Source organism: Rhineura floridana, chromosome 5 (genome assembly GCF_030035675.1).
Source record: "Rhineura floridana isolate rRhiFlo1 chromosome 5, rRhiFlo1.hap2, whole genome shotgun sequence".
Taxonomy (NCBI): domain Eukaryota; kingdom Metazoa; phylum Chordata; class Lepidosauria; order Squamata; family Rhineuridae; genus Rhineura; species Rhineura floridana.
Window position 1 is genome coordinate 126,928,152 of NC_084484.1, and position 25,133 is coordinate 126,953,284.

The 25,133-nt window shown below is 42.5% G+C and overlaps 1 protein-coding gene across 2 annotated transcripts in view; it reads right to left on the reverse strand.

The window, feature by feature from the left end:
• Positions 1-4,975: 4,975 nt before the first annotated feature.
• Positions 4,976-25,133, reverse strand: part of CRYBG3 (crystallin beta-gamma domain containing 3) — a 150,031-nt gene continuing 129,873 nt past the window's right edge. Inside the window, exons 19-22 of one of the 2 annotated variants that reach the window (XM_061628033.1) lie at positions 20,109-20,232; positions 19,674-19,832; positions 11,502-11,661; positions 4,976-7,923 (exon numbers count right to left, since the gene is read on the reverse strand). In XM_061628033.1, the coding sequence (XP_061484017.1) occupies positions 7,835-7,923; positions 11,502-11,661; positions 19,674-19,832; positions 20,109-20,232 (532 nt within the window). In that variant the 3' untranslated portion in view covers positions 4,976-7,834. Of the gene's footprint in view, positions 7,924-11,501; positions 11,662-19,673; positions 19,833-20,108; positions 20,233-25,133 lie in introns of those variants that run through there. The other variant, XM_061628034.1, reaches the window with a different exon arrangement.

The following is a 25,133-nucleotide window of genomic DNA, read 5'->3' on the forward strand; positions in this document are numbered from 1 at the left end:
TAACATTGTAGGATCAAAATTCATTCTACTTGCAGTTTCCTTTTAAAAAGTCCAGTTTATGCAATCAAAAGCTTTAAAAATGTCAAGAGATAAAAAAGCAAGGGGCAATTTATTATCTTTACAATGTTTGATCAAATTTAAAATGTATCTAATAGGGTCAGCAATTTGTTTCATTGGAATGAAGCCTGATTGGTCGGGATGGATTAATTTTGTGATAAATTCATATGTTTGGTTAAAATAGCTGTAAAATTTTTATAATCAGAGTTCAATATTGAAATCGGTATGTATGACTCCATGTATAGAGGATTTTTAAAAGGTTTTGGTAAAACCACTATCTTGGAATATCTCCAGGTTTCCGGAAAGGCATCACCAGCTAATATTCCATTAAATAAACGCACCAACCTTGGAGTGAGAAGCTCCTTACAGTGTTTATAAAACTCATTAGTGTACCCATCTGGTCCTGGAGATTTATTGGTCTTTAAGTTGCTTATGATTTCATCAGTTTCTTCAGACTGAATAGGGGCTATCAGTGTCACTCTCTCCTCCCCTGTCAGCTGCCAATTGCACATTCGATAAATAGTCCTGGATTGCGCTCATTGAGCTACCGCTATCCTTATGTAGTTCGCTATAAAAATGAGTAAATTCTCTATTAATTGCCTTAGTTTCCCATATTAGCCCCCATCCTTTTTTTGTAGTTTGTGTACCACCCTTTTGTTTTGTTTTTTCTTGATCCAATTCGCCAATCTTGAGCCTTTATTTCCATATTCATAAAAATGTTGCTTTGCATATAGCAGACTGACCATTGTTTTGTTTACCTCTAGTAAATCCAATTCCTGTCTTTTTATTTCCATGGAGCGTAGTATTTTTCTAGATCCTGTTCTCCCATATTCCGCTGTCAATATTTCCAGCTCTCTTATTATAGCATCTGTCTGTAACCTGCTTATTTTTTTAATATTCATTAATTCTTTTATACAGATGCCACGCACCACCGCCTTTATTGCCTCCCATTGGGTAGTGATAGAGGTCTGGAGTTTCATTTTCTGTGAAATAGTTTTTTAAAGTGTCTTTTATAGTATTTGTGCTGCCTGGGGTGGTAAGAAAGATTGGGTTAAACCTCCAAACTGGGGAGTTTTGTTGAGTGCTCACGTTTGAAAAGGATGCTATGACAGGGGCATGATCAGTGATTCTAATAGTCCCTACGGTGGCACTTGCCACCTGTGTCAGTAATGTCTCTGATACTAGGATGCTATCCAGGCGTGTCTGAGTTTGATGGGTCTTCGAAGAAAAAGTGAAACTATGGTCCCCTGGGTACAGTTCCACCCAAACTTCTTTTAGCCCAAATTTATGCAGCATTTGTAGTTTTTTCTTTAATATTTTATGTTTGCCTTTAATAATTGATTTTTGCAGTTTGGATTTAACAAGCAATTCTGGATCTAGCCCTTTTAGATTTAGATTTAGGTTTAGGTCTCCCCCAATAATAAAGTCCCCTTTCCCAATTTTCTTTAGTCTTTGAAATGCTGTAGTTAAGAAGTTTAATTGCCCTGAATTTGGAGCATATAATGTGCCTATTGTTATTGGATGGGAACTCTCTAATAGGCCCACTAAAAAAATAAAGCGCCCTTCTGGGTCTTAATTCGTACTTCAAAAGGGAAATTTCTCTTGAATACAATTGCTGTACCACGGGCCTTGGCAGAGCCAACTGCTAAATATTGCTTGTCAAAATAGCTATGCTTCAAGAGCGTTTCAGAGGTACGGGGTGAGTGAATTTCTTGTAAGAAGGTAATATCAGGGGCCATACCTTTTATATAATGGGTTATTCTGTGCCTCTTTATGTTGTCACCTAGCCCCTTCACATTGAGGGTTTGAACTTTTACATTAGTCATAATGTCTTTGGGTTTTTCCCCTGACCTCTTCCCCCCTTCTTTCTCCCCTCCCCACTCTGCTCCCTTAACATCCACCATGTACAACCACCAATTTTAACTTGGAATACATCAATCGAAGGTTTAATAATAGCAACCAAAATAAGCCACCTTTCCTTCCCCACGAGCCCCTTCCCACCCCAAACCTTACCCAACGGGGTCTAACTGATGAAACAAATGTTAAACTTGGACAACATACCAGCACCTTCCTTACAGGGAAAAACTTAAAGTCCCTGAGCGGTGCCATTAGAGGCCTGACTTTGCAGACTCAGTTGAAAACACAGAGTCCACGCCTATGCAAAAGTGCATAGATCCAGGGCTTAGGCCCTTGTGATAAACACAACTTTTCTGGCAGAAAAAGCCAAAAGGTAAAAAAGAATATGGAAAGGAGAAGACCGCTGCAAAGAGCTGCCATCTCCTTTGTTTTGCCCCCTCCCCCAGAAAGAACATGAGTTAAAAAGAAGAAAAAAGTATTGGGGACACATGGGAAGGAATGAGGAAGGAGGGGACTTGCATGCTATTTCTCAACATCATTTTGGAGATTTAAATGCTGGAGAATTTGTATGTAGTATGTATTGATGCACAGTCTCTTCATTTTGCATTAGAAGGACTTGGTGTGAGAGATTGAGCTTCTGCATGGATATTAGCTGTTGATTCTGTAGGGGTGTGTTTGCGAGGGTGAAGATTTTTCTTGCTGCTTTCCCAGTACTCGTTATAGCTGTCATGTGTCATTTTCGTCAGCTTCTAGGTCTTCTTTTTGGATCCCTTCAGCGTGTTCTATGTTGCATGCTGTCAGGAGGGATAGAGCCTCCTTCTTGGTGCTCGCTGTCAGCAGCCCTCCATTCTTAGGGACAATCAGTCGAAATGGGAATCCCCAGTGGTACCTGATTCCCGCCTTCTGCAAGAGGGTGGTGACCAGTTTAAAATTTCTTCGCTTTTGCAGCGTATCAGGGCATAAATCTTGTAATGCCATAACAGGCTTGCCAACAAACTGCAAATCTGTAATCTTTCTCAGGGCTCGCATTAAATCTTCTTTCTTTGTGAACCTTGTAAAGCAAGCAATAATATCCCCTGGGGGTGCTTTATCATTGGGTTTTGCAGCTAGTGCCCAGTGAGCTCGCTCAAAATCATTTACTGATATTTCTATGCCTGGGAGTACAGAATTTAACCATGCTGCCAAAAAGGCAGCCATTGACGCAGAGTGTTCTTCATGAAAACGAATATGCTATCTACATACCCGATTCTTGATGTCTTCCAGCTTATTTTTTATAATTTTATTCTCATGTTGGAGTAACAATAGTTACTTTGAATTGGTTAGGCTCAGATTCAGTGCTTCTGATGATGATCGCGCTACATCATCCAAATGTGCAGTGAGGTCCATCAGTTTAAACTCCAAGTGCGGAAAAGAGGCATCCCAGGTACTTGCTATGTCCAGTTTAAAAGACTGAAATTGCTTAGCTACCTCTTCCTTCAATGAAGCAGCCGTGAAATTCACATCTGCAAGTGCTGTTTTAGAGCTTTTCTGAGATCCGGGAGCCATCTTGTTTAGTAGTTGTCTCTTTGCTGCGCTTGGGCCTTCTGTGTCTTGTGATTTAAAATAGTCCTCCAAAATGCCTTCTTTTCCTTTAAATATGCTGGGGAGCATTCCCCCCCTCGAAATAGCTTTTATTTATGAATAAGACTATGTCCCAATTTAATATTAGGGAGGCTTTTCCATCTGGAGGGAACAGAGCAGCGAAGTTATGCAGCCATTTCGCAGCTCTGCTGGCCACGCCCCTCCAGAAGTTCAGTGTTGTCTGCCTTTGAGCACTAGAGGGAACCAAACTTCCATGCAAACTTTCCATGGGAGAGAGTACCCTTGTTCATCTGATGTAATGAGTTCTTTAGTGCTCCCTTTCCACTCCAATCCTAACTACAGCTGTGATTAGTGGGGTTTTCAATGGGTTGTCTGGAGCATACAGGCTTTTTCTGACTTAATGCCAAAGCTGACAGTGGGTGGAAGTACTACTAATTAATGCCTCAGTTTCTCTACAGGTTTTGTGTGCATCCGTTTCCTTAATGTTGCCATCCCAGTAAATGAATCCATTGGTCCAAAGGAAGGTGGAGTAAGAGGACAAAGTGGAAGGTTGTTTCTTTTTGGTTAACATTTTACTAACCACCTTCTGTTTTTATACACAAATAATTCCCAGTCCCCCCCCCATATAGAAAGTGGGGGGGGGGGAGAGAGAGAGAGAACAAATGTGTTTGCTGATGAAAATGGAAGAAGGGGAAAAATGTATGAACCTCTTTAAAGATTTTAAATGAGTTGTAAGAGCAAATTTTAGAAGTAAACCTGAGCTGAAGCAGAAATTGGTAAGGAGAGGAGCCAACATGCTCTTGGCAAAGACAGTGCCAAAACCGGAGGAGGAGCTACCATAAGAATGGGGACCAAAAAAAACTCATGTCCCTGCCTTGAGCGAATGGCACTAGTAGCAGCATTGGAGCATTTTGCCTATCGTGAATTTACACCATGGGAACTGGAAGAGAATGAAACAACTGGTTCTCTCACAGTCTATTGTTGCCTTTCTTTCTTTCTAGCCAGGCAACAACTGAATGGGAAGCCACCACACGATTAGGTTGCTTCATTGATTAAGTATTAGCTTGACAGAAGCACCTCCCATAGATCAGAATGCGGGGTGGGTGTGAGTATATTTTTTCTTACTACTTCTTCATTTAAAAAGGTGATTTAAAATGGAATGCTTCCCATCCTTACAATTCTGTACCAGTGTTTTGAACAAAACGCCCAGGATGCCTGTGCCACACCACTTTCCTGTCCCCCTCCAAATGTGTGATCACCATTATAAAACAATAAGCCTAGTCTATTGTTTATTTCTACTGCTGTCTCTTATGATTTATGGTGACAGTGTTTGTATTAAACATTGTGATTTTGTGCTACACAGCAGCCTAAAATACCTTTGAAATGAAAGGTTTGAATTGATATTTGTTAAACAAAACATCTTGTATAAAGAAAAGAAAAACATTGATAGTATTTTAAATTGTTTTAATCCAATAGCACAGAGAAATATCTATATACACTACATTGAAGGCCACTTTTGGACAAAATGTGATAACTGGCATTCTAAGTTTTAGGAGAAAATTGCCCTTGCATATTTTTAAAAAAGTTTATTGCAGTTTGAGATAAATACACCATGAACAGGCTAAAGGCAATCCTTCCCTCTTCCATTCAGCACTATATTATACAATACAAATATTTGTACATAGATTCCAGTCACAATGTTCCACTAAACTCTATGGCCAAGTTTCAGTCTTTTTGTGGGTACAAGCCTTTTGTATGGAAATACTCCCACAGGCTGAACAGAGCTCTGTGTTGGTCCCCAATACCACCTTGACCAACGAAATTACTGGTGTTTCAGAGAATCATCTAGAAATCCTTTACTTGTGGGAGCTGTGCCTGTGGCAGGAGTAGATCATTTTCTAAAAATCTGCTGCATTTAATTGTGTTCTATTCATGGTTACTCTGGCCAATTAGGTTTACTTTCTAATAAGTGGGTTTTCGATGGTAGCCATAGTTGCATAACACTGATATACCAGATGAGACGATCGTATTGAGTATGACTGGATTTTACATAGGCTTGAAAGCACATTTTTTAAAAAAAGGTATAATATTAATGTAGCCAAGAATTGTTTGTTATATAGTATAACATAGAAATTCTGTCTATTAAATAAGTGCTTCAGATGAAAATACACCTAAAGATCCTAATTATATATATATATATAAGAGGCAAAAAGTAAATACATGATTTATTTTACAAACTAAAGTGCTATTAGGATGCAATCCAAACACACATTCAGCATTTCAGCTTGCATAGCTTCCTTAGCTCTAGCAAAACTAGGTTTCCTTTAGGATCCAAAGATTACAACAGCTAATGAGATTGTTGTTATTGATGTGCTCTACTGCAACAGTTTGTGCCCAGAAGCCCAGGGTGCCCTGTAATATATCAGCTGTTGAAACCAATGACAGATGCTGCAGGGCCTGTGGGGCTCTGTATCTCCAGACTGCATGTGTGTCGTGGTTAGTGGCACAATGCAGCTGAGTTGTGGATCAAGTCCTTAGGTAGATTTTAATAAATTAAGAATGCCATATCTTCATATAAAAATAGAGATTTTCTAAGATTTTATTTTTTTCTAGAGATAAATTTGCAGCCTTGCGTTTTTTCTTTTCTTTGACTTCACACCATAATTATGCAACTGTAAAAAGAAGGGAAATCTTTGCACCTTTTGGTTTTAGCTAAGCAATGTTGATTTTCATTTGTTTCCAAAAATATATTTAAGAAATCACTTTTTTTTTAACAGTACTGACCACAAGTGCCCCGATTCAGTTTCCAAGTGCGTAACACAGGTGCCTGGAAAACCATATGTGCAAACAGACCCTGAATACTGTATGTGGTTTCCCTTTCCAACAACAGGTGATGTGGCATATCTAAAGTCCTTTAAAATGGTTAAAATTGTGCTAAATTCAGTCCCCAATCCTTCCCCTTCCCTGGCAAAGCAGCCACTCAGAAAGATTTTGAATAAAAGGGCTTCAGGCATACAGACCTGACTGTTCCACATGTGTTACTTAGAACTGGGGTGGACAACTGCAAGTAACACTTGCAGTGTTAAGATTGTGAACTAGTTTTAAACCACAATTTAAATCTTGAGTTGTGTAAAACAATGCCTATCACGGGTGCAGTAATGAAAGGTAGAAATGACCTCTCAGGATGCAAAGTCTGAATTTATCTTCTGGAATTCTCATATCCCTTTACACTAGGAGCTATGAACAAATTTTGGATTTTTCTTGAAAGTTTTTTTTAGAACTTGCATAAGTAAAACTATACAGATATGTGAACATGATTCATTCAGCACTATCATCTGGTGGATGAACTTTGCTACAGAATGGAAATAAGTTTATGTGACTGCTTTTGGTGTTCTAGTTTTAATTATTTAATTTATTGAGGAATAATCACAGATGGAAGAAAAAACAGGGCACAATCCAGCCAAAATTAATGACTAACATAACTAAGCATATGCTTAAATCTCCCTAATTAAAAATTAGTGAGATTAAAGTGCTTAACTATGGCTGGATTGTGACTTATTTTGGGTAGAGCTTTTACCTCCCTGTTGTTACTTGTGATAACATTAATGACAGCAGTTTTATACATTCAGCTACAATTATCAGGTGGAAAACACTACAAGAATCACTCCGGGTCAAAATACACCTTACATGGACAATAGATGAACTGCTCTTACACCATATATATATTTTTTTATTTAAAAGCAATGGCATGGGGCCCCTGAACTGGATGGGAGTAACAGTGCTTTAATCCTTCTCACCCTGCATGCTGTTTTCCTGATCTAAATTTCTCTCGCCCCCTTTTTTCTGTTTGCTGTGGCCTAGGATGCAGTTCTATACACCAGTGGGGAAAATACTGCAATAATTAAAAAACTTCCACCTGCAAATTAAAACTGTAAGAGATGCATTTCAGTTCAAATGTTAACTTGTTGTCTTTTAGCTCTTACATGAGGAAAAGAGGTTGAAAAACTAGATTTTTTTACAGAAACAAAAAATGATTAAGTAGAGAACATTTGTATAATCACCACTGTAGCCTATAGTATTGGTTGTTAAGCCTTAATAGGACACTGCTGAATATGCCATTGCTCCTGTGTAGCGTATCTGTCCATAGGTGTAAACTAGAAAATATAAGATTAGCTTTCCATTGCCTACTTAAAACATTTGACAAGTTTAGATTCCCTGCCTACCAAAGTCTGACACATTCTATACTATGTCCCAGTGCTGTATGACTTCAGTAGTTTGTTCAATAGTGTTTTCAGCCCACGTTGGTCCATATTTTTAAATATAGTGGAGTGAGACACACTCACAATATTTCATAGTCCCATCTCTGTGTGCATTCACTGGTGTCAAGCCGGTTTACAACAATGTAGTTCCTGTCATAATAATACCCTCCTGAAATAAGAGATATTTGAGAAGAAAGACCAATAGTTAATGTTGATTTCTTATTATAAGCGTCTTTTTTGTTAAATGCACTACATGTGTTGTGCTTGTAAAATGATTTTTTTAAAAAAACACTGTAGTATCAAACTGAAAGCAAGACAGTGACAAAACATACATGAGATCCAGACTAATTAGTCCTGTACAATGTATTTCAGGAGTAAGACGGTAGTAAGAAAAGGGGTCAGTTGTCCAGGGCAGAAATGTATGGGTTCAATGTCCCTTTTTGTCTTTGCCTTGCATTTTTTCCTCACTTTTCTAGGTTGTACAGTAGAACTTCCCAGTATGCAAAGAGCGATCTATACAGGTTTTTTAATAGTTTAGGGAATGAATGGTTGTCTTAAAGCTTCAGGAACAGCTGAAATTAAGAGTGTATTATCACTGTGTATAAACACATGAATCTTCCATTCAGTTTCACTGCATGTCTATATGGTAATTGCATCTGCTATTTGCATGACAAAGTAATATTATTTTAGCTTCCCATGCTATTGGCAAAAAAAAAGAACATAAGAGTGCTGCCGGATCAGAACAAAGGCCCATCTGGTCCAGCATCTTACTCGTATAGTGACTAACCTATGGCTCGCCTTTGAGTAGGACATGAGCATAACAACTCTCGCTCCCACTTGTGCTCCCTAGCAACTGTTATTCAGAGACATACTTCCTGAAGTACTGGAAGCAGTACTCGGCTATCATGGCTAGTAGTGATGCACTCTTTGATGAAGTACTTTCTCTTACCTGTCATGAATCTTCCAACGTTCCACTTCATTGGATCAACCTGGATCTGGTATTATGAGAGAGGGAGAAAAACTTCTCCCTATTCACTTTCTCCACATTATGCACAATTTTATACACATCTGTCCTCCCTAGCTCCTTTTTCATAAACTAAGAAGCCCCAGATGTTATAATTTTTCCTCATAGAGAGGTTCCAGCCTCTTGATTATTTTGGTTACCCTTTTCAGGACCTTTTCTAGCTGTACAATGTCCTTTTCTGAGGTGCGGTAACCAGAATTGAACCAGGATTCCAAGGGTAGTTGCATCATAGATTTATATGATAGCATTATGATATTAGCAGTTTTGTTTTCAATCCCTTTCCTATTGGAATTGGGAATAGGAAATATGGAATTGGCCTTTTTCACAGCTGCTGCACACTGGGACATTTTCATCAAGCTACTTACCATAACCACATGATCTCTTTCTTCAGCAGTCGCCACCAGTTCAGATTCATAAGCACAGATGTGAAATTAAGGTGTTTTGCTCTAATGTGCATACCTTTACACTTGCTTACATTGAATTACTTTTGATACCTTAATGTCCATCCACCCAATTTGGAGAGATCCTTTTGGAGCTCCTGCAATACCTTTTTGTTCTTAACATCTTGAACAATTCGGGGTCATCAGCAAACTTGGCCAACTTACTGCTCACCTGAAACTCCAGATCATTTATGAACAATTTAAAATTGCTGCTCTTCTAACAAAATTTTCCCCAAGATCAGCTGCCATACCTAAAAAGTGGCTGATGTAACACCAGTTTCAAAAAGTGATGGGGGGAGGGGGAGACCTGGGAGATTGCAGGTCAGTTAGCTCTTTGAAGTAGTTAACTCTTGGGTAGATGCTTTCTGGACCTGGAGATTTGTTCATTTTTAATTTGTCAATAAGACTTATAACTTCAACTACAGTCACCACTATTGCCTCAGTTTGTCAAACTTGATGTAGATGTTGATGCATTGTGCAGCAGCTGGGAAAAAGGCAAATTCCATGCTAGAGATCATTAGGAAAGGAATTGAAAATAAAACCACTGATATCATAATGCTGTTATACAAATCTATGGTACAACTGCAGTTGGAATACTGTTCTGGTCATCTCATCTTAACATATTGCAGAGTTGGAAAATGCTCAGAAAAGGGCAACCAAAATGATCAAGCGTCTGGAGAAACTCCCCTATGAGAAAAGGTTACATTCTCAGTTAGAAAACAAGTGATGAAGGGGAGAGATGATAAAATTATATATGGCATGGAGAAAATGGACAGAGAAAAGTTTTTCCCCTCTCATGACACTAGAACTTGTGGATGTTCAATGAAGCTGAGTGTTGGAAGATTCAGGTCAAACAAAAGAAAGTACTACTTCACACAGGATACAGGTAAACTATAGGATTCACTCCCGCAGGAGGCTGTGATGGCCACCAACTTGGATGACTTTAAAAGATAAATTCATAGAGGAGCATAAGGCTATCAATGGCTACTAGCCACAATGGCTATGTTCTTCCTCCATGGGCAGAGGTAATATGCTTCTCAGTACCAGTTGTTGGAAGCAACAGGAGGGGAGAGTGCTGTGAAGGCAGATACAAAGAGCTGATTGAGCTTCTTTGTGATCTCTTTTAGCACAAATTGGACTCCCTTCTTATTCAAAGGTCCCACCACCTCCTTAGCCAAGTTTCTTGCTTTTAATGTATTTAAATACATTTTTATTGTTAGGCTTAATGTTTTTATCACTGTGCTCCTCAAATTCTTTTTTTTTTTGCTTACCCTATTGTCTTTTTTCACTTTTTTTTGGCAAATACAGGAATACCCCGCTATACGGACATTCACTTTAAGGACACTCATGAGTACGGACATACATACAGTAGCACCATTCCCCTGTTTACGTATGCTTGCTTCGCAAGAACGGACACTTAACCTTTGGTTGTGGCCTGTTCTTTCGGTGCGTGGGGGGGTGGAAAGAGACACGAATCAGCTGAGAGGCGCAGCAGCAGAGGCGGCGCAGCGCAGCAGCAGAGGCTTTAGCGTGGGGCTTTGAGGCTCCGTGTGAAGGAGAGGTGGCACAGTGGCGGTGCAAGTGAAAAAAGGTAGTGCTTCTCTTTAAGTACATTTTCAGTTTACGTGCTTGCTGTGGACCCACTGCGTACGTTAATGCGGGGTATTCCTGTATTGTGTTTTTATTTATTTATTTAATTTATTGGTCGCCCATCTGGCTGGTTATCCAGCCACTCTGGGCGACGTACAATATAAAACATCCAAACATTGCTTCTTGTTTTCCTCATTTTCTTCCTTTTTCTGAAGGATCATAAACATTTGGATGCTCAAACATACTAATAGGAGTCAACATTACAGTGGCTATTCAGAAAGTGGACATAGAAGCTTTCAGAATTACTAAACAAAGTAAAATGAAGCCATTGCTTCTGGTAGTTATTACCTAAAAGGCATGATTTTCATGATTCCAGTTTCCAGTGTGGTAAAAAGTCAAAATGCTCCATTGTTACATCAGTTAAAAAATGTAAGGATATTGCTGTTTAGATAGACTAAATGCACTCTGAGCCTCATTATGCAAAAGGTCTCACTATACATGTATGTGCATGTTCTAAATTATTCCAGGTAAGCATGAAAATTATTCAAAGTAAGTTTGACATGACCTAAAACTAGTTTAAGAGCCTTAAAAAGGGAAGAAAGACGACTATATGAAGACTTGTTTTTTTGTACCCAGTTAAAAGGGTATATAAATCAACTACTGTAAATCAATTAGAGGCCTGAATAGTAGTACCTTTGATATCAAGAACAAGTTGGTCATTGAGGTATGAGTTGATGGTCCCGTCCTTGCTGAGCATCCACTTCTGTCTTGCCTTCCCATGCTCTACCCACAATGCTACTTTAGCTCCAGGAACATCTCTGCCTCCAATGACATCAAGACAAGCATCATTCACCTAGATGTATTGGGGAAAAGATAGAATATGTTCACTACCTTGATGGGTTTTAACATATATTTCTAGCAGAGATAGGTCTACAGAAAAGAATAATAGAATGTAGCTTCCAACAATTAGAAGACTGGATCCATTATGCTACCGTGATAAATAATTGACTCACTGAGTACAGGCTATCACTGTCATTACTACACAGTTTGAAAAACCATTTTAAATGAAGAGTGAAAATAAGCATTGGTGTATCACAGGTCCAAGATTCATGGTTAGCCTTGGGTATAACGGTGGGGAATCTGCAGCTCTCCATTGTTGGTGGTCTCATAACTCCGATCATCTCAGATCATTGACCGTTGGCTAGGGCTGGTTAGGAGTTGAAGTCCAACAATATCTGGAGGGCTGCAGGTTCCCCAGCCCTGCTCTACAGCCACAGGCCTATGTGTGACTGCTGTATTAAGGCTGCTGGACTTAATCTTAAGTAGTGTCCAGGACCTAGTGCGTGTTGTAAGTGTTGGAATCAATTGGAACAGTGACCTCAGTGCTATCAATTACAGCATATATGTAACTGGACAACTGCCAAGAAGGAACGTTTTTTAAAAGGAAGAGATTTAAATAGGTTTGGCCCAACTATAAAGCAAAATGAAGCAGCTGCTTTCTAGTTGTGGTACTTTCTAGAAGGCATGGTTTTCCTGATTCCGGTAACCAATGTTATTGTGACAATGGGGCCTTTGGACTTTCCACATCAGTGACAAAAATATCTGATATTCCTGTTTACATAGACTAAATGCATTCTTGACTTCAGTGTGCAAAAGGGCTTATTACACAATGGACTGAACTCACCTTGGATACCAATGAAAGTGCCGCCCTCTCAACTAACGCATACAGAAGGACCTATTTTTGGTATTGCCCAAGTGTAGGAAAGTTAAAGGCACATTTACTATGAAACATCTTATTACTTCTTGCACAGGTCCTCTATACACACATCCATCTAAGAACCAACCCAGTTGATGCCTTCCAGAAGCATAAACATTCCCAGGGTTCTCAGGGCTTTATTTTGTTTTCTGCAGATGCAAAATAAAGATTGCCTAAGAAGTCTCTTACAAATTAGCACACTCTAGTGATACAAAACAAAGTGAAGCAACTTTTTAGAGAGGTTCTTCTCCCAACCAGACTTTCGTGTAAGTGAATGTATCACATGCAGAGCTAATGCATTTGAACTTAACACAGAAGTCAAAATGTACCATTGGTATCACCTGAAGGGTGATTTTCTTAGGTAGTCCGACATCACGTGGGATCTAGTGCCATCTAGTGTCTGAAGGCAAGAATGGATCGAAGTCAAGACCTGGGGCATCAAGCCCCTCCCACTCCAGTTCATTCGTGACGAGACCGAAGTGAGATATATCTGAAAAGACAGAAAGGGACGACAGGCCTACCAGCAAGGAAACGTCCCAAATAATAACCTGAAGATAACAAGCATTTTAACAGTTCCAAAAGGGTCTTGACTTGGCTAAATAGTTTAAACAGTATAACTCTGAGGAGTGATAATTTGCAACGTAACAAAAGCCCAAACAGCCTCCAACAGGGTGGGCCATGATGTCGGACTACATGAGAAATCACCCTTCAGGTGATACCAATGGTACATTTTCCTCATGTAGTCCAACATCATGTGGGATGTACCAAAGCAGCCCCTAATAGGGAGGAACCACCCCCTGGCTACTTGTCATAAATAACCTGTTGCAAAACGCGCCTCCTGAAGAAGGCATCAGCAGAAGCGTAACTGTCTATCTTATAATGTCTTATGAAAGAATTTGGGGTAGACCATACAGCCGCTCTGCAAATCTCTGCCAAAGGGGCGTTGGTTGCGAAAGCAGCCGTAGTGGCTGCTGACCTAGTTGAATGTGCCGTAATGTTACGAGTCACTGGCAGCTGAAGGGACTCATAGGCCAATGCAATACAGGCACACAACCAACAAGATAAAGTTGAACTAGACACCTTTTTCCCCAGAGTACGAGGGTGAAAGGATACAAACAGCGAATCCATTGATCGTATGTCCTGGGTTTGAGACAGGTAGCCCTCCGGACATCTAGCGAGTGCCAGGCCTTCAGTGGATGGACAGGATCCAGACAGAACAAAGGCAGAACAACGTCCTGGCTACAGTGGAATGCCGAAACGATCTTGGGACGGAAGGATCTAAACACAGCACCACTGAGTCCTTATGCAAAATACAGAGATGGTGGGCCGAGCACAGTGCCCCCAACTCTGAGACCCTTCTCGCCGAGGTGATTGCCACGAGGAACAGGACTTTGTAGGACAAAAGTCATAATGGCACAGATTGAAGGGGTTCAAAAGGAGGCCGCTGTAGGGCTTGCAGGACCTTCGATAAACACCACGAAGGAAAGCAGTGACAAACTGCTGGCGACAGTAGGGCGGTGCCCTTCAAAAAATGTTTGAAGAGAGGGTGTGAGCCCATAGGAATACTAGGAGATGTGACAGAGATAATAGATGATATGGTGGCAGCGTGGCGACACAAGGTGTTAGGTTTAAGTCCCATTTTCAGGCCTCTATGTAGAAATTGCAGTAACTGTGGAACATTAGCCTGAGACAGTTGTACGTTTTGAGAGTCACACCAGCTAGAGAAGGCAAACCAAGTGCTCTGGCAGATACGAGAGGTTGACTGTTTTCGAGACGCGAGAATTGTGTCCATAACTTCCTGAGAAAATCCTGAACGAATCAAATGTCCGCGTTCAAATGCCACGCTGTCAGATTGAGCCATTCGGGATCTGGATACCAAATCGGACCCTGAGAGAGGAGATCTGGTCTGAGCGGCAACCTCCAAGAATCCGTCACTGAAAGGGAGAGCAGATCGGAGAACCACGGCCGACGAGGCCAGTACGGGGCTATCAGGACCAGATGGGCCCGTTCGCGTCGCAGCTTGCTCAGGGTCCTGCTCAGTAGCGGTATTCGGGGAAAGGCATATAGGAGGCTTGCTGGCCACTGAGTCAACAGTGCATCTACCGATTCCACATTGGTGTCCAGATACCTGGAGAAGTAGCGAGGTAGCTGGTAGTTGTGACTGGAGGCACACAGGTCCACCAAGAGGATGCCGAACCATCGTTGGAGAAGGCTGAACACCGTGGGGTGAAGCTTCCATTATCCTGGGATCACCTGTTGTCTGCTGAGCCAGTCGGCTGTAACGTTTAAAACACCACTGAGATGTTCTGCTCTCAGTGAAATCGGATGTATTTCGGCCCAGTCGAAGAGTTGAGAAGCCTCCGTCTGTAGGCACTGTGGCCTGGTGCCCCCTTGTCTGTTCAGATGTGATTTCACACAGGTATTGTCCGTGCGAATCAGTACGTGGCCCAGAAGGAACAGAGGTTGAAAATGCCGAAGAGCCAGATGGACTGCTCTCAGTTCCAGCCAGTTGATATTGTGACTTGCTTCTGCTCTGGACCAAACACCCTGAACATACTGGGAATTGCAGTGGGGGCCCCATCCGGACAGACTGGCACTGTCGTTATTACAGTTCTGTCTGGTTCTCAGAATGGGGTTCCCTGTCTGAGATTTTTGACTGTCGGCAACCAATGGAAGGAGGCCCGCAGGAATGGATGCAGGTGGACTGTTCGGTGGTTGGACGTGGCATTGACCTGTTGGAAGGGTAGTAAGGCCCACTGTAAGGGTCGAGTGTGGTGCTGAGCCCAGGGCACGATGTGGATGGTCGAGACAAACATCGCCAGAGCCCTTGCCAGAAGCATTATGTCCGCCCTTGATCGACATGCAAGGTGTAAAGCCATCTCTCTGATGGCCGTAATCCGGTCTGGTGATAAAAAGACCATGGCCTGTGTGGTGTCCAGAATTGTGCCCAGATGTTGCAATCTCTGAGTTGGTTGAAGTTGACTTTTGTTGTGGTTGACAAGCCAACCATGGGTGCGCAGAACTGAGAGGGCAGAGCGAACGTGAGAGAGGGCCAGATCCCTGGAACCCGCCCGAATCAACAGATCATCCAAATAAGGGTAAATGTGAACACCCTGGAGGCGGAGGTAGCAGTACTTTGGTGAAGCCTCTCGGGGCCAACGAGAGTCTGAAAGGCATTGCCCAATATTGGAAGTGATGGGGGCCGAAGGCAAATCGCAGGAAACATCTGTGGGTTGGACAGATGGGCGCATGACGGTATGCTTCTGTCAGGTCTATGGAAGCCAAACAGTCCCCTTCATGTAGAGCCTCTATAATTGACGCCAGGGACTCCATCTTGAACCATTGGTATTTCACAAAAAAGGTGACATATTTGAGGTCTAACACTGCCCTCCATGACAGATCTCGCTTGGGAACTGCAAATAGGAGGGAGTAAACCCCTTGCGCTCTCTCCTCCAGTGGTACAGTTTCTATTACAGCTATGTCGAGAAGATGAGTTATAGCTTCCCGGATGATCCGGCGCCTGTGTCGAACTCTGGGTAGTAGGGAGGGAATGAACCTGTCTGGAGAGTTCATCCAAAATTCCAGTTTGTAACCATGAAGGAAGAAATCTCTGACCCAGGCGACCCGTGTCAGACGCAACCAGTGACTTGCAAATGTTAGTCTGTCCCCTACAGGGAAAGCATCAGTATTGTTTGCACTGACGAGCTCCCCTGCCATATGCTGAAGTTGAGGCCCCTTGACTTTCCCGGTTCTGGACTCTGCCCTGGAAGCGTTGTCTGTTCCAGGCTCCCTTGGAGGAACAGAAATCAGAAGATCGAAAGTCGCGGCTCCGTCCCGCAGGCCGCGCTCCTTGAAAGGGCTGAAAGGAGCAATATGGGGTGAAACGTTGAAACGTTCTACGATCCTCTCTCTTAGAAGTGGCCAATACTGGTCTTCGGCTGTCTTTAGGGTCTACCAAGACTGCCTTGAGGGCTTCGTCTCTGAAGAGTAAGGACCCAGAGAAAGGTGCCCTTGGCAAGTTGCCCTTGGCCGTGGAGTCTGCGTCCCAGTGCCTGAGCCAAAGGATACGCCGAGCTACCACCTGTGAGGCCAGGGCTCACACTCCCAGCCGGGTGGCATCTAATGTGTCATTAGCCACAAAAGCTGCAGTCTAATGTAATTTTACCAGGCCCTTTTGGAGCTTGACAGGGTCTGGTTCGGGGTCATCCAGGAGCTCGTCCAGCCACATCATAGATGCTCTTGAAAAGATGGAAGCTGCAGCAGACGCCTGAATAGTGAAGGCGGTAGCATCGTGATTTTTACGCAGAGCGTAGTCCATGCGATGTTCAAAGGGGTCCTTTAGTTGTGAGTCCCCCTGTTTTGGTAGGAGAGATCGCGAAACCAAACTGGAGACCGGCTTGTCAATGCCTGGAACACGGGTCCAGTGCATAGAGTCTTTCAGCCATAATAGAAAAGCGGCGTGTCTGCAGCGGGTGATCCAACTCTTCCCTGGCCAGTTTGCTGATGGGGTCTGACACAGGAAGGTAGTGATCCATTGATTTTGGAGACTTGAGGACTTTAGCCCCTTTCATAGGAGGAGTGGTAGATTTAGGCTGTATAGGCTGAAGACCTAATATGCCCAGAGCTCTACGAGCGAGGGGAAGAAAGTCGGCCGCATCAAATAGGCGATATGAGGTGTCCTCCTCCAATTCAGCCTCGTCACTCCACTCATCTCCCTCGGCCTGATGAGAATACTCTGGGTCCTCCAAACCAGGAATCTCATCTCCAATCCTGCCGCTGACAACATCAAATGGGTTGGGTGAGGGAGGAGGTACCGCATCAGAATAGCCACACGGAGCTGGAACACAGGAAAGGCTCTGCTCCCTGTGCTGGAGCAATGGAGCTGTTTGGGCTCTCGACTGCTCCTGTGATAAGAAGCTCAGCATATCCTTTAGCTGCAAAAGGAATTCCGGAGATAACTGCAGTCCTAGTACAGAGGCAGGCGGTTGCCCTGGTAGCGGCACAGCAGGCGGTTGCCCTTGTTGAGGTACAGCAGCAGGGGGCTCACTGGTCTGGTGCGGCAAACTGGGTTGAGAGGGGCAGACCACGGGTTGGTCAGGAAAACCCTCGAAGTCATCCTCAGACGACTCTGCTGGAGAGTGAAAGAGGGCTGTCAATTGTTCTTGGCTAGCAGCCTCAGAATGCGGAACAGAGATGTAACATGTTCACTTGGTGGCACTGTGGCTAGACAGGTGTTTAGTTTTAGCCATGGCCTTGGAGTGAAGCCTGGGCAGTTTTGCTTGGCAGACTTGTGATGCGAGGTCTTGCAGGGTTGTTTCGCCCCAGTCGCATGCGCCTCTGGGTGTTGATCCGCCATACTACGCGCCCAGAGATGCGGTATATATATCTATATCACCAACACATGCACAGAGGTGGGGGGGTGCGGTATGGCGAGGGACTGCTGCCAACACACGGTATATAATCACCAACACACGCACAGAGGTGGTGGGTGCGGTCTGGCGAGGGACTAACACCAACACACGCACAGAGGTGAGAGGTGCAGTGTGGCAGGATATTTTAGTACACGCCCAAAGGCGTGTACAGTTCCAATATGCAGCTGCTGTGCAGATAAATCCCAATATACAGTTTCAATATGCAGCTGCTGCACAAAGTCCCAATGTAAATACGTCGTGTGGGCAAAGAGCTTAGTACACGCCCACAGGTGGGGTGGTGAACAGCACCAAATGCCGCTTAGTATAGAGACACTATTGTAGAAATTAGCCTTGCAGGCTTTTTCTTGGTAGACTTGTGTTTAAAGCTTGGAGAGCCTAAGTAACTGTACAGTCAAACAAGGTGAATAGAAAAGGTGGGGGGAAAGGGGCAAATTAAAATGGCGCCGGCAAAAAGGGTGGGAAAATTGAAATCAAAATGGTAGCCGTGAAGAAGAAGGAGCAATGGCAGACAGGCAGAGGGTTCCGTGAGCTCCAAAAAAGCCAGTAATGGCCGTGAAAAGTGCCCAGCAAACAGTAGGGGGGAGGCACAAGGGCGAGTTCCAAGCACAGAGTAAAATAAAAGGAGCCGCCGAAGCAAGCAGGAGGGAGCCGCAGCCTCCCGGTGAGCAATGCCTATAAGCGCCACCCAAGCCTGTAATTCAAGAAGCTGGCGGTAAAAATGAGCTAAGGGAGCCGCAGACGCGAGCTCCAACCACCACTTGCCAAAGGAGACAGCAGCCTTCGCTTCAGCCATACAGCAGCCGCCGCCGAAAATTGGCTGTAGCAGTAGTTAAAGGAGTCGCAGCCGCGGCTCCCGGAGAGACAAAAACAATAAAAACAGCCGCCTGAGAGGGAGGCGGTGGTAAGGCAAGGGAAGGGCTGAAGAGAGAGCCGCAGCTGCGGCTCTCAGCAAAGGCTCGTCTCGCAAGAGGCTGAAGCCTAGAGGGGGAACGGCAGCCGCCGGAGCCCCCTACAAAGGACTGAATGTGGGGAAGAACAAAAAGGAGTCAAAAAGAAAATCCACCCAACAAACGTTCCGGGAGTGCAAAAGGGGTGAAGGAGGGAAGGAACAGAAGGAAAAATCACAATCCCACACACTCAATCATCAAACCTAGCTAACGCCATAAAATAGGTCCAAACACTTCGAATGAAGGCAAGGATGAACTGGAGTGGGAGGGGCTTGATGCCCCAGGTCTTGACTTCAATCCATTCTTGCCTTCGGACGCTAGATGGCACTAGATCCCACATGATGTCGGACTACATGAGGAAAATAATTTGTTCTCCCATGAAGGCTGTTACATGTATAAAAAAGAACCCAACCCAAGTGCTCTTTTATTTGCTTTTAAAATAATTATCTAGTTTCACCCTGAAATGTTTACAGTTTTAAAGTATTTACATAAGTTGGAAATATTAATTTGTGAATTCAGTGGAAACATGGGTTTGGAACCTGGGCTGTGGGAGAAGCAAGCTGAGGGCTTGTGGGGATAAAGAGCAGGCAGGGGAAGGGTTAGGTGACTTCCTTCCACCTGAAGTTTATCCATTGCAAATCACATCCACCTGGTCCCTATTTGCACAGCCGGCTTTAAAGAGACAAGGTTGAGGATTATGACACTGGAGTTTCTACTGCTAGCAAAGTACCTTGGACTTGATGAGTCCAGACCTGTAGCGCCAGATCTGAGTAGACTTGCCATTTAATGGGGAAAGACATACTGATGTAGCTCTTGCATCCATTAGATTTCCAGCAACCGTCAAGTATTTATCTTGGTATCTGTTTTTTATTCTAAAGTATACTGCTGGCTGAAACAGAAAAGAATAATCAGCTCATACTTCATGGAGAAGTGCAAATCTCTATTATAAATCCACACAAATACCCTTTTTTATATAATACACAAGAACTCTATGTGTACCTCATCCATAAAAATGTTAGTGTATTTCCACAACTAATAGAAAACTGAAGTTTGGTATGATAAATGTATACTAGAATTGAACTTGGCCTTGGATCCATACTACAGAAAATAACTCAACCTTCTAACAATTTTATCACCTGAGAAGAAACAGACTTAGTTACAGTACCTGCTTTACAGGGCGAAGGGAGCCAATTACTTTCCAGCCACTATATTGAGTCCAGTTTGAAATCTTGCTGGGTTCAAGTAGAAGTTGGTTCCCTAAGAAATTACATCCTTCGTATGCAATCCACCTGGTTCAAAACAACATGAAATAAGTATGTTAATACTGTCATTTCAGTAAGACCAAAAACAAACAAAAAGCCAGGAAAATGGTTTAAACTGAGAAAATAGTCATGCTTCCCATGATAGCATTATACTATTTATTTATTTATTAAATAAATATCCCGCCCTTCCAAAAGGGGACCAGGGTGGCAAACAGGTGATAAAACACTAAAAAATCTGTAAAACAGCTTAACACAACGTTAAAAACCAAACATCTTAAAAAGTCTTAAACTTGAAAAACAATTCCAAGACTGATGCAGACTGGGATAAGGGCTTTACTTAGAAGGGTTGTTGAAAGAGGAAGGTCTTCAGTAGGCACCAAAAAGACAACAGAGATGGTGCCTGTCTGACATTTAAGGAGAGTAAATTCCAAATATCCTTTGTGGATACATGGACTGCGAAAAAGTCAAATAATTGGGTGCTAGAACAAATTTAACCAGAACTATCTCTAGAAGCTAAAATGATGAAACTGAGGGTATCATGCTTTGGACACATGATGAGAAGACATGATTCATTAGAAAAGATAATGCTGGGGAAAACAGAAGGGAGTAGAAAAAGAGGACGGCCAAAGAAGAGATGGATTGATTCCATAAAGGAAGCCACAGACCTGAACTTACAAGATCTGAACAGGGTGGTTCATGACAGACGCTCTTGGAGGTCACTGATTCATAGGGTCGCCATAAGTCGTGGTCGACTTGGAGGCACATAACAACAAACAAAATTCCAAAGGGTAGGTGCCGACAACACTAAAGGTCTGCTTCCTATGTTGTGTGGAACGGACCTCCTGATAAGATGGTATCTGCAAGAGGCCCTCACCTGCACAGCGCAGTGATGACTGGCTACCTAAGGAGTAAAATGATCTTTGAAGTATCCTGGTCCCAAGCTGTATACTAGAGTTGTAAGATGCTGAGGCTGTAATACTGCACACATCTAAGTGAAACTTGCTCTCAGACAGAAGTATAAGATTCCAAACATTGGATTAGCCTATGTGAGGAAAGGCAGCAGCTTTTATGACCCTTCTTGGGACACTAGGGTGAAAGGCGGGAATAATAATAGTAATAGCAACCTCAGTTATAATGAAACAGAGATGAAAATGTACCATGTCAGATATTCATGGTATCCCCTTCCCATTCACATAAAATTCTTGTTATTTTAATAGCTCTGGGCAGCAATTTGGGCTTTTCCCACAAGTCTTGCCAACAGACATCCCTAACACGGGGAAGGGAAAAGGGAATCGGCTAAAAAATTCAAATAACTTTAATTTGAAATATTTCTTTCCATTCTAATTTGTTGTTATGTACCTCTTATTTGTCTTTTTCGCAGTCCATGGTATGCTCAAAGCTCTCCTCCAACACCACATTTCAAATGAGTTCATTTTTCTCTTATCCGTCTTTTTCATTGTCCAACGTTCACATCCATACATAGAGATAGGAAATACCATGCTCTGAATGATCCTGACTTTAGTGATGCATCTTTAGTGATACATCTTTGCATTTGAGGACCTTTTCTAGTTCTCTCACAGCTGCCCTCCCCAGTCCTAGCCTTCTTCTGATTTCTTGACTATTGTCTCCATTTTCGTTAATGACTGTGCCAAGGTATGGATAATCCTTGACAAGTTCAATGTCCTCATTGTCAACTTTAAAGTTACATAAATCTTCTGTTGCCATTACTTTAGTCTTTTTGACATTCAGCTGTAGTCCTGCTTTTGTGCTTTCCTCTTTAACTTTTGTGCTTTCTTCTTTAACTTTCATCAGCATTCGTTTCAAATCTTTACTGGTTTGTGCTAGTAGTATGGTATCATCTGCATATCTTAAATTATTAATATTTCTCCCTCCAATTTTCACACCTTCATTTTAGTCCAATCCTGCTTTCCGTATGATATGTTTTGCGTATAGATTAAATAAATAGGGTGATAAAATGCTCCCCTGTCTCACACCCTTTCCGATGGGGAACCAATCGGTTTCTCCATATTCTGTCCTTACAGTATTGTGTAGAGTATAGGTTGCACATCAAGACAATCAGATGCTGTGGCACCCCCATTTCTTTTAAAGCATTCCATAGTTTTTCATGATCTACATTCTAATTTAATCCTACAGAAATTCTAAGTGATACGCTCCTTTAGATATTGCAGCCTTGTATAGTTATAGTAGCCTTTCCTTTCTTCACCCTTTTCCATCAGTTAAAAATCTCTTGTGCTCTTCCTGGAGCTGGGCATATGGTTTTCTGTACTGTAGCCTTTAGCTGTAACTTGGGGAACAGTCTAACTGGCATTTACACTGGGCTGCACCGACTGAAGTCTCCCACCTGGGCTGGCAGAAGTGTAGCTGGCAGAAGGGTGCAGCCAGGGAAATCTGCCACCACATGGGCCCAGCAAGGGCCAAGCCAAGACTGGCGCAAGTGGAGCCAGCAGAAGGCCTGAAAAAGGGGTGTTCTGGGTGTGTGTGTTGGGGGCAGAACTGAGGGGAGGGGGACTTACGCCGCATCCTGAGCATGTTCGGCTCAGTCCTGCATCCGAAGTCCCAGCAGATGATACGTCGGGAGAAAGGGTGGTGGAAGGGAAGATGCATTTCTTTTTGTTCCAGTGAGCTCTGCTGGTGCAGCCAATGTATTCCTCTCCCAGTGGCTCCTGATAGGAGATGGGATGTGGTGGAACCTTCCGCTGTGTTCCCTTCTGCCGGCTCCACTTCTGCCGGCTCCACTTCTGCCAGCCTCCTCTGAGTAGGATTGCTTTGCCCGAAGAGCACTTTAAACGCACAGTATTGTCTCATGTTGTTTCAATAACGTTTTTCAGGCTTTTTCTTTTAAACCTATCTTAAAAGAAGACTGTGTAGTTTTTGTATTGCAAGTCAGATGCTTTTCTAAGGCAACAATTTATTCTTAGATTTTTTGCTTGTTCTATCTTGCTTGCACTATGTTAGCAAGTAATTCCACTGATCTTCACTTGTGTTATTTCAAAATAAATGGATATAAGAGCATTTCAATTAATATGACAGTATGGAGTTCCTTCGATGAAAATATTAGGCAACATTCAACAGTATCATCCTCTTTGCGCAATGTCTTCTTTGTGCACAACCAGATTTCCCTTTCCTTCCCTCTGCAGTCCCCCATACCCTTAAAATTGGCTCCAAATGATTGGGGGACTCTCTATGGTGGATGGGGCAAGGCAGAAGTCCAGTTACACCTGCTGACATGATATTTGATATTGTTTACTGTAATGATAGTAATCGAAGGCTTTAAAATGGGCATGGCACCTGATACGGAGACGAAAATTACTCATATAAATTCAGGTTATTTATACTTTTTAAAATTGTGTTGCTTTTCCCAAAAGAAAATAATACAAGACTGGTGCACATTTAGCAGAGCTAAAGTCTAAATAGTGCTTGGTGGCACTTTTTTTCTTTTAGAGTAAACCAAGTAGAAGAAAACAAGTCACCACAATGAAAAGCTTGATCTAGAATTGATATTTTGCATAGTAATTGCAAGAGAATATGGATTTGCAAGTTGTTCAGAGCAAGGTAGAAGACTACAATTTAGATCAAATCCAGAATTTTTTCATTTTCAAAGAAGTTTTTGAAACTTGCTGCTCAATGTACTGATGGTTGGTGCTGCCTTTTTGTATTTTTGCTGTTTGTTGATTTGTGTTTTAATGGTTGGATTATCATTGGCTTAATGTTTGCTTTTTATTTGTAAACCACTTTGAGCAACTCCTTTGTAGAGGGAAAAGTGGAATATAAATCTTAAATAAATAAATCTGTGGAGTACACATACTAGGGCAATCTCAGGTGAGTGACAAACCTCAGCAAAAGGAATACAAAAAAGTGCTAGATTGAAGCAAGCTTAAAAGCTGACAAAAATGCTTTTTGAACTCAAAATGATTTACAATGGTCATACTTATTTACCATACTCTGAACCAGTTCATATGTTACTGAGGCATGTGAAGTTGCACTCCAGGATCTCCCCAGAGTGGAACTAGCTTTCAGGTGCACCTTTTTGTGAAATAAATGGGTTTAAAATTAGGGATTAATAGCATCCTTTTGCCTGAGAATTTTGCAAATGAAGCAAAGCCTATAACAACATCTCCTTTGCCTTCTAGCACTTGGTATGTTACAAGTTTTGTTACCAGTTTGTATTACTGACAACTGACAGCTACTGCTCTAAAGTGTCTCAGACTTTTTTGAAGCATTTTGCTTTGCTTTTCCTAGATCTACTCTGAATTAGTTATCATCTGTTCTCTTGTTAGAAATATACACCAGCAGATTCTTGCTTATATCCAGTCACTGCTTAAAAATAGCCAAAGAGGTAACTCTTGGCACAGCTACTAATTGGTAAACTATGACCCCCTCCATATACTGTGCACAAGCCACACACCTGCTTTCCTGGCAGCAGCGCTGCTACATCTTACCAAGAGGGAGAGGTGGCGAGGATGATAGTGCTGTGCAGCTGTACTAACAGAGCCAATCTAGTGTTCTTGCCAGTGTGCCTGCAGAGTGCTGATATCCCCTCAACCTGTCCCTCCAGGTAAGCTGTAGTGATGCTGTTGCCAGGAAGGTCAGGAGCATGGTGGGGGCCCTCCCCGCTGGCCACTACTGGCCATTAGGCTCCACCTCATAGGAAACAGCTCATATACAAGCTTCTCTTATAACTGTAAAGATAGTTATCCCATGTGTATAGACTGCCCACTGTGTTTTAGCTTCTTCATGCACATACAATTTCTGTTGCATTATGAGACACACCAGACTTAAATTCTCTTACAAAGTGTAGAAAGATTTTCCCCAATTTCCCATTTGCAAGTACTAGAATGACTCAAAACGTAATCCAGTACTATCCACTGCCGTCATTTGGGACTATTTGAGGGAGATAATTACCCTTT